Source organism: Phaethon aethereus (assembly GCF_964289735.1).
Source record: "Phaethon aethereus genome assembly, chromosome: 2".
Classification (NCBI taxonomy): Eukaryota; Metazoa; Chordata; class Aves; order Phaethontiformes; family Phaethontidae; genus Phaethon; species Phaethon aethereus.
The window spans coordinates 9330443-9344148 of NC_138582.1; the positions used below are offsets into that span (position 1 = coordinate 9330443).

Genomic DNA, 13706 nt, shown 5'->3' on the forward strand with positions numbered 1-13706 from the left:
CAGTCCCATTTTCAGAGGTCATGTACAACTAGGTTCACACGTGTATTCAGTTAATAGAGGTAAATCTGGAGCAGCTCCATCCAGGTTTGGATTTCAATAAAAGGTTTCTGAACAGGCCTAATTACATTAAAGGACATAGGTCATAGTGCTTGCACACAAGCTCCTTGGAAGGCAAGTGGGGATCCCCTAGAACCTTCAGCAGACATCCACATCTATATCTAAAACAGCAGCTGGCTTACTAAGGTAGGCTTCACCTCAGTAACCTGCAAGGTAGATGTCTACATCTGAGTTATCACACTAGACTCCTTGTACTATCAGGAGGGTCAGTTTTATTATACAGTATCTCCATCCCGGTTTAGAAGTCAGCTTTAGGATGAGAGGAATCACCCCCAGGAATCCACTGATTACAGGAGCCAGATGTCCATGTTGTCTGTACAGGGAACCTCATGTAAGTAGCTGAAACAGAGATCTCTGTGTTGCCTGCATACATCTACATACAGAGAGCACATCCTGACCTTACAGACTAAGTGAAAATGAGACAACAGTTTTCACAAATGTTGTATTTTGTCTTCACTTCCCTTACAAACAATCAACCAAACTCCCACAGAAGCACATGCAATTAGCACAGATTTACAGAGTTTATTTTTTAAAGGTCACGAGGATTATATTGATCATTTTAATTTGATTTCATAGACAGAATTACATGAAATTCTATTAACTGTTCTAATATCATCTAACTGCTACATAATTAAGATTTAATTCTATTTCATATGTATATATACACATATACACAAATATGTACACATATATACACATGTGTATTACATATATATAAACACATATATTCACATATATACATGTACACATGCATGTACCTCTGTAAGCATATATGTACACATACACACTGACTCTAGTATTCATCAAGAATTATTCTTCTGTCTCACAGTGGATTAAAAAAATGCCACAAACATTCTTTTCTCATACACAAACAGATAAAAATATCTGCAGACTCTTAGTTTTGCACACAGAAGTCTAAAAAGAAGGCTTGGGAAGAATGGGCCTTTAATTACTTTCGTTTCTTTCAACAGTTCAATATATTTTAAAAGCAAAAGGGCCCTGCTGTGGCCACCGAATCCTCAACAGGAGGTTGGCGTTACCCTCTGCGTGTAATTGTAGGATGAGGACAGAGCTGAGTCAGCTGTTGTCTTGCTATTCCTGGTGAGCAGATCTTGTCCTGTTGCTTGAGTTCATTTACCACACAGATGCAAAAGCTGTGAGCGTTCATTCCACTAAAGATTTCTTTTAGTCTTCTGAGAAATGGGTGACTTGCAAAGATGGCTAAAGTTTCCTTCCTTCCCCTCCTCACAGGCAGCTGTGACCATATCACTCAACATCAAATCTGAGGCTGAGGGCTGGGGTTCATACAATCGGGGCTGTGTCATGCCCTCCCTGCAACTTGGAAATCCTGGTGTTGACATACTTGTCGAGTTGATGAGAACCCAAGATGCAAGACAGACTACAGTCTAGCCTGGTTGCATCATTCCTTGAGCAAATAGGCAGGGAATAGCAATGACTAAATTAGATCCTTTTATTCTTTTATTCCAAATAATTCATGGCAACACAGAGTAACTGCCACAACTCAGAGCTCTATGTTGATACTAAAAGTTTTTGTTTTCACAAGGTAAATCCTTCCCAAGGAAGTGTAAACCTCAAGCATGGGTTATCTCCCAGAGTACAAGCTGAAAAAACCTGATGTGTTACCATGATTCCCAAGGCTGTTACCTTTGTGCTAGCTCCTTTTGCTCTCATCAGAAGAAAATATCTGATGGAGTGATGAATCGAGCTACTGTACCCCATATAACTTCCCAAAAAGCTGAGCCCTAGTTCACACCCGTGAACTAGAGGCAAGAAAGCAGCACTGGGTCCCATAGGTCCTTTTCAGTCACTTCAAAATCATTCCATTCGTGTTATATTTGGGAGCAACTCTTCTAAGAAAGAGAGGCTGAAAGTCTCCAGCTAAGTAGAAATGAAGATTAATTTGGTATTGCACTGTTATATGTTAAAGACCACAAGCTTACTTGATATTACAGAGTAGCAAAGTCATCATCAGCACTATATTCAGAGGGAGTCTGAACTAGTATGGGAGCAATGACCCTGCAATCACAGCTTGACTTGTGCAACAGACCCACTGCACTTAATCTTTTTCTTCCCCTTAAGCACTGACTATTCAATTATTTTAGAGGAACACAGTGAATTTAGTCATGTGGAAATTACTACATTTCATATTGTCAATGGTTTCTCTATTTTAAAACCATCTACTATGACCTGTTGCATGATCCGTGATAGAAAATTTCAGCCTCTAAACCTAGGGTGACGGTTTGTGGCATTTATTGAGAAAGATACTTAAAAATAGAAATCAGCTCTGTAAGTGATGGAGAATTAACCATTACATCCTCTCCAGAGATTATATGCCTGCAGTACTAGATCCCCCAGACCTTACTTTTCCAGATTATATCTTGTCAGTTTAAGTTTTCAATTATTTCTTAGTTTCTTTTTCTAAAAACATGAACAATAAAAGATTATTTTTTTAATCAATATGACTTAAAATTTTTTTTTTTACATAAGAGCAACATTGCCATCTTGCACTGTGTACAGTACTACTAACTGAGGTCCTGCTACTGGAACAAGTAATCTCTCTAGGTTCAGACGCAAAGCTTCAAATTACTAGCTGTGGTTCTTTCAAAAAAGAGCCTTGTCTAGATTCCATTGTAAGTGAACAAGTCTGGGTGCATCAGTGGTTTTGGAAGATATTTCACCAGGCTGAGTCTCTTCCCATAGCTTCCCTGACTCACTGAGTGACCTCGGGCAAGTCTCATAATCCTCATGTGCCTCTGCCCACAGGTCAAACATTCAGAAGTGTTCTTGCTAAGCTAAATTCTACTCTCTCAGGAAAGAAGTCCAAAACAATTCCACAAAAGCAAAACAAATTCCTTGGATTTACACCTCTGACACTTGAATTTGGCCTCCTGTGTCTATTTCTCTGAGGTTTACTAGCTTACCATTACTAAAATCTTTTGAAGGTGCTAAAATTAAGCTTGTGAGTGCACACTGCAATTATTAGGTACATGTAATGTGTTCCACATTTGATCACAAGCTAAGTTTCCTACTTCTATATGAAAATATTTTTATTTTATCCCTTTTGGGATAGAGTCAATAATAATATTAATTTTAAATACATATAAGACACATGGGCACTTTGCAGCCCATGCAAGGCACAGAAGAGTGACCACTCATGATGCAAACATCCATAGATTGTACATTTATACCTAAAACAGATGTTATTTTGCTTGTTGTTTGCCCTGAATCTCACAGAAGTGACCCTTGCAACCTCCCACCACCTACACGGGGTTGTTTTGGGGGTTGGCTTGGGGTTTGTGGGGTTTTGTCTTCCATTCTTAGTCCTGGAAGAAGCATTCATTATCTCAGATCAGATTTATATACTGAGACTTCCAGTGTTTTCCCTTTCCGATCTTCCGCCCAGCTGACCTCAGATGCAGATAAATGCAGAAATGTTATTTTTTATAATAACATTTTTATAATATAATTTTATAGATAGTAAATAAATATTTAATATTTATTTAAATAAGCACACTAATGCTTATTTTAATGACAGAGCAAAGCACTTTAACCCAGAGCTGTCCATGGCACCACCACGGACATTGCCAGCCAGCAGTTAGCCGCAAAAGAGATTTTGGCTGTTAGTCGTTTCCTTCTTCCCTTCTCCAGGCAGCGGATTCAGCAATGCCCGCAGCCATGCACACCCACTTCATTACTGGGAAAAAAAGAACTTTCCATGGCCGATCTAAACTTGCCTTGCCTAGAAACTACTCTCATAAGGCACACAGCTGCAAACTGGCACTGCTTTACTGAAAATGCATAGTGCACCTGATGGGCAGGAAGACATTTCTGGTTTATATATAGGTTAAGCTCTGACCTTCCAAACCACATTTTGGCAAATGGTTTGATTGGATAATTACAGCACTCTGAATCTAGCCAGCCCTGTAACTTTTATTGCAAAATTATAGATGTCCCATACAGAGGCCCTCTCTCTTCCAGATGTTCTTGTTTGGCTAGGCAAGGCTTAAGACTGGATTTGCAAAAGGACTCACACTGGCTTTAGTCTGTTCCCATTCAAGTCATAGGATCACAAGACTGGAATAGATTTCCTGGGGGCACGGAGGTCAGCCTCCCACTTTCACAGGCAATGACATTATAAAATCCTTCTCATAAAGTCAACAAAAGTTTCATCACTGACTTCAGTGGAAGTAAAGAGAGGCCAGCTCTGAATTTGCTGGAGAATTTGACATTTGATATAAGGAAACAGAGATACAGAAGTGCAATAAAATAACAAGTTAAATTTAGAGGAAAACTAGCGAAGTTGAGAAGGTACATAAATCAGATGAAGTTAACATGAGGTTAAGGAGGTACACAAATCAGAGCTCTGGGTTCAGTATGCCTAATTTATGTTTGAAAGACAAATTCTGATCTTAATTCTGAAATTTGTGAGCCATATTTAATAGCCCTGACTCAAGCCAAAAACATGCTTACAGACTGAACTCAGTGCTTTATATTCCTAGCATTCAGAGTTTTTTTCCAATGAAGACTGCTAACCTGTCTGTATACCAACAATCTCCAAAATGAGCAAATCAGCAACTCAGAGTGGACCTGCAGAAAATATACTCATTGTAAAATATAGTTGCTTCTCACTTTTGACTATACACAGAGACTTGAATAATTCAAAACGAGTTGTTTTCTTAAAATTACTGCATAATAACTATAATCACACCTCAGACAAACATGTCCCAAACTAACAAATGAGTTATTTATGGCCTTTAGCAGTGAGCGATCTTGCTATGCTCATGTTAAATGCAAGCTTTCTGCCTCCTTCAGTAGTGCCACTTATAGTAAATGGTATAGTAATAGGATACTAAAAATGTACCTGCTATTTCTCCACGTTTAAAATAAGCTGTTTTCAAAAGTCTAAAATTTTCATGTTTATAAACAGAATAAAAGTTGAACTTAAGACCAAAGGTAGAGTAGTTCTATACCAGGGGTCCAATATGTTGTATGGGGGCATTAAAGATCAGTTCCCAAGGATGGATAAATAAAGGTTGTCTCTGTTTCACATGAAAGATCTCTCTGACATATCCTCAGCATTGTGGGAAAACAGGAAGACAAATGATACTATTAATCACCAAAGTCAGCTATATCAGCACCTGTACTACCGTCAGCATCTCTGTTGAGAATGGAAATACCCCACGTGCTGAGATAGCCCAATGGGAAATTTATTCCCACATCGGAAAATCCCACAGCCACTGCTCAGTCCTGCATCGAGAGGACAACTATAAATCATTAGGGGATCACAGGAGGCAGAAACAGGAAGGGCCTGACAGATCATTACATCCATATGCCTCCGTGGTTTCTCAATGAATTGCTCGATTTGAATGGAGTGAGAATGGAGCCCATATGATCTGTATACAACCTGCTGTCCCATGCAGAGATCATCATTTAAGGGCCATTGTCTTCCAGCAGTTGCCAAATCTAAGATAGATAGCGGTATCCTATTTGAAACTGAGAACCGTGAAGACACGAATGCTCATTAAAGTTTGGATAATTACTGTAGACAATTCATACATGTCATAACAAAGTACAAAAACAAGTTATACATCAGTGTCACTCCTACTCTCCACGTGCACAGGAATATTTTCAGGCTCTCCAGTTTGCTTTAAGCACAAATATTCTTTCTAAAAAGTCAGGTAACATGTTTCGTAGATTGTATTGCTTCTTTCAGTCTTAATTGTAAAGACATAAAAACTTCCATAGCTCAAAGACCTGTGCATAAACTGTTTGAATAACAGCATTATACAACCGTAACATAACAATACATAATTTCTCTGAAAAAACTTTTCTTATCTCCCCCTATTTTAAAACTGGCTGCAGAAAGTTTCATCTCAAACCTAATTATGAGACCTGACTGTTTTCTCTTTTACATAACATTCCTCCATATTCACACAACTCAGCCGAGTTGTTATTTAAATAACAGTGTAAGTAAACCAAGACTGTGGCGTGACGTATTAGCATTTTTAGCACAGGCAGTCTTAAAAGAACAGCTGTTCTCCCATCGTTAAAGGTCACAGATCATACCTGAAACTCGCCACAGATGGTTCCATACTCAGTGTCATCATAGCACATTAACTTCTTCAGGGGAAAAAAATGCTCCAAATGTAAGAAGTCGGACTTTCCCAGTCTGTTCAGGCTATCTATTTTTCAAGCGTTATTTCTCAGATAACAGAAACTATGTGGAAATCACAACAGACCAGCAGGAGCATGCTCTGCTCCATGTGATACATGTACAGAAGACAAATAAAAGTATTCATTTAAGTCAAGGTGAAAACCACATATTCAGTAATTCATTTAAAAATTAGTGATGAAGACTTGGAGAGTTTAACTTTGTATCAGAAAGGGTATTGCAAGAATAAAAATAGCAAAACACACTGAAGTATCAACAAAGCAACAAGAATTCAGGTAAAAGACAGTGTGCCAGACAGCAGTGACCTGAAGGCATTACAGAACACTCAATTCCCCTTTTTTGCAAGCTAATGAGGTGTGTAATGAGTGTTAGAAATGCCAAGCAGCGCTGCTTCTAGGGGGGAGCAAGCTGGGGAAAGCCAACAGGAGCCTCAAGCTGTCGAGAGGAATCCCAGGGCTACAATGGGCTGCTGGAAGAACAATCTGGTACAAGGCAAAGAACTGGAAAAACCTCAAGCCTTCCTTCTTGCTGTGTTTCTCCTGAGGGTAGCCTCACCTGGGGAAGGGATTTTTTTTGCATCTCCCTGGTGGCTGCAGGCTGCTCTATGACAGGGCATGAAAAGAAGCCTCTATTGAAAATTATTTTTGCCATTGCAGATTCAAAGGTCTAGAGGATTTATGAAGATAACTGCTTATGAACATCTTCAAAAGCCCAGACTGGGGAACAGAAGGAAAACAAATACATGTTTTTCTTAATTTATTTATGCAGAGTTTCAGTAAAGGAAACTCCAGTAAATTATTTGTGAGATAAAAGAATTCGGTCTCAACTTTTCATCTTTTAAGCCTGTTGTGACTGCAACAGGACTCCCCTTTGTGTACAGTGGAACTAACAGGGCTGGACAGTGCCTTAGAGCTCCTTGGCTCAAGGTTTTCTGCCTTCAGGCAGACACTAGGGTAAATAAAATTATTCTAGCTGTCCCTTGCTGTCTTTGGGCAGTTAAAGACTGTATATGGAAGCTTTAAAAAAAAAACAAAACAAAATATAAAAACAGTGAGATTCTGAGTTTAAATAACACAGAAAGTGAGACAAATTAAGATCTTGTGACAGTCCAGAGACAGACAATCTAGCTCTGGGAGAGCTGGCTTGATTGTAGAACAAACAGACAAACAAAATGGTTTGAGGGCCTTAAAATTTTCTTTTAAAAAGTGTTCTCCATCTTACTCGGGGAGAAAATGGAGAATCTTGATAGGTTGATTTGTGTTGTTTTGTTTTTTTTTTTAAAGAATGGCACTTTGACATCTCCAGCGCAGAAGGATTCTACTGGCTGTTCAGAGATGCTCAAATCTGAAGTGATATCCTTCCATAAGGGTAGAGATGGAGAATTTGGTATTCAACAATCTGGCCTCCTGCAGGATATCAAGGATTCCTCAAAATGCAGCTTCTTATAACTACATAAGTCAGCTAATGTAAGATGTTACCTCAGCTTGCAAATCTTGCTCTCCTGACAACCTAAGGAAAGACAGAAAAGGAGCCAATAGTCCTATTAATTTCAGCTAGAAAAGATGAAGCATGTGTGAACATGAGAGAGAACACCGATTTTCTCAGAAGGCTGAATGGTAAAACAGCTTCTCTGTACAATTGCTAGATGAAGGTCCCAGCCAGTTTTCAGACAGAGATGGAAAACAACTTGATGGAAGACAGCTTGGTCCAAGATGGAAGTCTGCCCATTTTTCCAGCCTGTTGAGGTCATTCTGAATGGCAGCACACCCATCTGTTCTGTCAACCAGTCCTCCCAAGCTTTTATTGTCTGCAAACTCATTGCAAGTGCACTGTGTCTCACCGTCCTGGTCATTATTCAAGATGTTAAACACTATTAGCCCCAAGTGTCAACTCTGAAGTGAAGATAAACAGCATACCACTGCTCTCCCGTCATCCACTTAGACAGTCACCTGATTGTAGAAGACTATCTGGTTGGTCAGGCATGTTTTTTCCCTTCATAAATCCATGCTGACTACTCCAAATCACCTTCTTGTTCTTCATATGTCAGGAAATGGTTTGCAGGATCAGTTGCTCTATTACTTTCCCAGGGATCAAGGCGAGGCTGACCAGCCTACAGTTCCCTGGATCCTCCTTATTGCCCTTCTTGATGACAGGGGTGACATTTGCCTCCCTCCCAGCCTCAGGAACCTCCCCCATCACCAGGCCCTTTCAAAGGTAATTGAAAGTGGCCTTAGAATGACATCAACCGGCTCCCTCTGCACTCATGGGTGCATCCTGTCAGGCCCCATGGGTTTGTATGTCCAGCTTGTTCCCTAACCTGATCCTCCTCCACTAAGGGTAAGTCTTCCTTGCTGCAGTCTTCCCTCCAGTCTCAGGGGCCTGAAGGCTGGACTTGCCAGTAAAGACTGAGGTGAAGAAGGCACCTCAGCCCTTTTGATATCCTTTGCCATCGGGTCTCCTTCCCCATTCAGCAGCAGATCCACATTTTCCCTACCCTTCCTTTTGCTGCCCATGTACTTGTAGAAACCCTTCTTACTGAGGCTTTTTCTATTGTTCTATGATCCTACATGCCTCTACTCTCTCTATCAAGAACAACAACGAGAAAAAGAGGCAAAGCATCCACTTCCCACAAGACTGAAAATAAGTCTGCTAATCTGTGTTTCTTCACAATGTGTCAGGACTGGAAACACCACCCACTTGGAATGGAGTCAGCGCCCCGACTGCAAATGGGAGGAAGCGAAGTGCTGGGCACCCTGTCCAGTTTGTCCAGCATTGCAAATTGGCTAACTAGAAAATGAGGCAGCCAAGTGCATTAACTATCTATTGAAATATAAGCCTTAATTGTGCTTCAGTAAACTCAAACTCTAGACTGGACATAACTTAACTCATGAACTTAATCAGAGCCTTCTGGCAAAGTATTCAAACTTAAGCACCTTTCGATGGAAAGTTATATATATATGTTTTTAATATATATATGTGCTTGTATGCTCACACACACACATATATATACACACAACAGTGCCCTTTAAACAGTGACATTTCCTCACCCTCACCATCTGGTTACCACACAGGCTTCACAACGAATTTTTTTTCCCCCATGTACAAGCAATACCACAATATAGCAAATTCAGTCACTGCTAGTTTTTCTGTTATGCCCAACTCTAAAATCATCAATCTTCTATAGCATATATTAATATAACATATATAATCATAAAGAGTTTGGAAAAAATGTTTTTGAAAATTTTCCAAAACCTCTGACAATGCAACAGAGAGAGCAATCTGACCTAAATAAGCAGGCTGGTAGTTTTACCATCAAAATGAGGCAGAACATAAGAAGGACAGTTGGTGCCCAGTTGCATTTTGAACGCATTACTGCACACACTGGTGTCAGAGACCCAAGGAGTACAGGGTACTAGTGCTAATTTGACTGCCAGGCTAGTTGTGCTCTTTGTAATTCAGCGACTTCTCCTGACTGCTGTTCACAGGACATCCACTCTAATCCAGAATCCTGCCTCTTTGTGGGAGGCTCTGCTTGCTTGGGTGGTTAACCAGACCTTTGCAAACCAGAGACATCCCTAGTTGCCCTGCATTTGGAAAGATGACCTGGAAATGGGTGTGATAGATCAAGATTGTTACTAAGGGTAAGATGAGAACCCTATTTGCTGTGGCTAAGTCCTAGGCAGTCTTTAGAATAAAAAAGCAAATTACAGATAGAAATGCCTAATTTCCTTAAGTGCTGCTTAGGTCACTATTTTCCTAGATTGAAGAAAGCAAGAAAAATATAAAAAGAAAATGACAAAATTACTACTAAGCTTCATACTGGGAGGAAGAAAGATTAGTAAAGCAGTTTTCTGCATCTCATGGGAAAAACAGTTTGAAAAGGAGTTGAATTGCTGAACCTACACATTACCCTACTAACTCCACAAAGCATTTCATACAAAAATTGTTTCTGCATACCTATAAAGGTAAGAATTTTCCTTCTGTTATATTAAAATGATCATTAAAAAACACAAATGCTACTAATAAATACAAATAGTCTGAATAAGATCATGACTGGTGGTCATAGATATGATGATAAAACAGTTAGTAATAAATTCTGAACTCAATATTTAAGGTACTTTGCAAATATTAACCACCTCCTGCAAGTACAGTTGCATATGGGTTAAGGAAAGACAGACAAACAGATTAAAAAATTTGTTCAGATCAAACAGAAAATCAAGGTCAGAGATAGATAAGACTTCTAAATTTCAGTCTAGTCTGAGGGTTAAATTGAGTTATCTAATGACTAGTCAACCTGCTTCATTTCTGTTACACACAGCATTTAGCAGATATGCTGCATATTTCTGGAAAGGGCACATCAGGGAAGCCTGTAGCTGTTGACAATTTGCATATATTTTTAGGGGGCAATAGAAACAAAGCCCTGAAAGACAGCAGTTAAGTTTCCTTTATTAAGAGGATCCACCCACTTTTAAAATAAGGCATGTGAGTACTGTAAGATTAATTTGTTGTAAGACTGAAATAAGTTTTCTTCCCGATACAAAAAAGATGGTTCATAGCATGTTACAGCACCTCGTCAAAAGTGGGACCCAACACACACCTCAAAAATGACATTTCTTGTGATCCAGTTCCGAATAATCTTTGAAATAATATTCCCATCCTTGCAAGAAACCACAAACCAGGACTAAAGGCCGTACAGTTTATCATTCTTCTGTACCACCAATTATAAAGCAGTATAAACCCGCATTAATTCCTGGAGAAATAGCCCCTTTCATCATCTTGGTTTTTGGGGAAAAGTAGTTTTGCTAAATTTGACTTTGCATCTCTATTGAAATTGTATCTACTCGAAAACTTATCGTCACTCCTTCTATTGAGCATTACTGACAGAAACTGCTGGTGATTTGTCCAATCTGATATCCCTTGCCACCCTGGCAAGCACCAGATGCTATAAGAAAGGGGCTAAAAACCCAACAGGACAATAATGCAATAAACAGCTTTTTGGGGGGCTACTGTTACCAGTGTTTTTCTTCATTGGCCACTGCACTAAAACGTGAAGTTATATCCATTGAAAATGATGTGGCATCCACACTTAGAAGTGATAAATTGCTTCATGAATCCTGCCAAATATTTTGCCTCCGTGACCTCTTGTGGCAGAGTTTGAGAGATAGTAGGTCAGCATTCTGGATGACAACAACTCTTCCGTTCAAATGATACACAATAAAAATGAGTAAACACCTGAATGAGTATACACCTGACTGAGTAAACTCATGGGGAACACAACCATTTCATTATAGTGTGGTCTTTTAGCAATACATATGAAATACAGGATGTCTCCTTTTTTTTGGCTTAATACATGAATACACTTACCACTTTCTGGCCTGAGAGGTAAACTAACAGGTGGACACAGGTTAGGCATGGTGTTCTTCAAGTCAGCTAAAAGCAGAAAAATGAAAACATTTGAAAACAATTACACTTGAAGGTTTAAAATGTAAACACCTCAATATTTCCAGCATTACTTCTGGGTTCTGAATGTTGAATCTTCTCACCACAAACACCAAGAGTAAGTATGTGAGGCTGCTTTGCTATCAAACCCTTTTGAGCTCGTACATGAAACCAGAGTCCCCTAAATTTCTGTATTAATAAACATTCCTACAAACAATTTTCAAAGCACAATTATTTATGAACGACTCATTTCATTAGTTCTGTGGGTTTTTCCATGCCCCTGTCTAGATTTGGTTTTCTGCGTCACAAAAGATATGAGATTTTCTCTGCTTCCTGATTAGCAAACTGGAATTTCTCAAAACAAGAATTAGGAACGAGTCAGTTTCCAGGAGGAAACTTTCTAAATTCAAATTCAAATAAGCATTCATATTTTCCACAGATGAAACTTCTCATTTTCTAATATTTCCCTTACGCATTTTGTAATTTTAAGTAACAAACAGAAGTTTCCCCTGTGCATTCATATATTGCGAAACACTTCGACTAATCAAATCAATTATAAATTCTCTACTAAGACAAAATAAATTGCCATCCCTACAGAAGCTGAAGACAGACCAGATTTTCTGTTTGCTTCTTCCACTTTGTACTGTCCATGCATGTAACCAATAGTTATTTCTAAAAACTCAGTAGTTTTACCATTCACATTGACAGGATTGAAGAACTGGGGCTGTCCAGAACTTTCTTTAAAATGCTACTATATGTTCCTCATTGACTGAGCTACAGCCATGACTATACGTATGAAGTCAAATTGCTAAAGAGCAGAGGTGTGCGGTCAAACAGTTCACACATTAACTTAATATTCTATGAAATACAGAGACACAAGTACCTTCCTACAACAGCAGGCTGTAGGCCAAAACCAAAGAGCCTGCTTCATGCTAATGTCCCACTGCCTCCAGTAAATTCCTCCTTCAGATTTCACTCATTTTCCCTTTTAGCCTCAGAGCTTTCTTGTTCTTCTTCCTGGTTCCCAGACCCCCAACACACCAGCACAACTGATACAAATTTTTGTCTGCAAATATCTCCATTTGCATAAACATCTGTGCCTTGCTGTGTGTTATGGTGGAAACGCATCTGAAGCTTCCTCACTACATAAGAAAATGCCACCATCTCTCCGAACACTCTCCCCTCTGCATACACCCCAGGCTCCTCTTCATCATCCCTCTGTCTGTGAAGTGAGCAACATCCTTTATTTTTAGTTTGTTTTTGTCAACAAGAGAAAAAACAATTCCACGAAGTGGAAGTGTGTCTACACCTCCACCATCTCTTCTTCACTTTGCCTTTCTAGCATTCTTCATTCTTATGCCTGGTTGCATCTCAGTTCCGCCAGCCCGCAGGCTCCTGCCGTTGCTTACTTTACCAGGCCTGTTGTTCTCCTCCTCTCAGTGCTAGACTGACAGCCCACGCTCCCTAAGCCCACACCCAGGATCTCAGAAACCCTATAAGCTTCCATGGTGCCCCCTCAACTCCATGCTGTGTCTCCTCTTTAACAAGGGTTGCTCCACTGCAGGAGGAAATGGATGGTCTAGAGGGCAGAGTGCCAACTTGGAAAAGCTCAGGATCAAGTTCATCTTTCAGACATTCCCAGTGTGAATGAGGGTTTTCTTTCAGTTTACCAACACTATAAAATGCAGTGTATTGCCAAGATATAAGATATCTCTACACAGTTTTAACTGGATTATCTTTATATCACATGCACTGGACGGTACATATCTACACTTCATGTCTCCCCTCTCCACTCAGGTATCAGTCCTCTCTGTGAGAATTAAGGGAGTTTAAAAGCAGGAAAAAGTACTCCTCATTCCTTTTTTTTTTTCCCTGATTCTGTCAACATTGCCAGACTTGTCCCAGTGAGGCCTCGCTGCCTTCAGTGGAGTTCAACAAGGTCTTGCCCATTTAGATT

The 13706-nt window shown here is 39.6% G+C and overlaps 1 protein-coding gene across 1 annotated transcript in view; it reads right to left on the reverse strand.

Moving 5' to 3' along the window:
• Nucleotides 1–13706, reverse strand: part of TG (thyroglobulin) — a gene marked incomplete at both ends in the record, with an annotated part of 165338 nt that overhangs the window by 88136 nt on the left and 63496 nt on the right. Inside the window, one exon of the mRNA XM_082014969.1 lies at nucleotides 11675–11740. Within this exon, the coding sequence (XP_081871095.1) occupies nucleotides 11675–11740 (66 nt within the window). The remainder of the gene's footprint in view (nucleotides 1–11674; nucleotides 11741–13706) is intronic.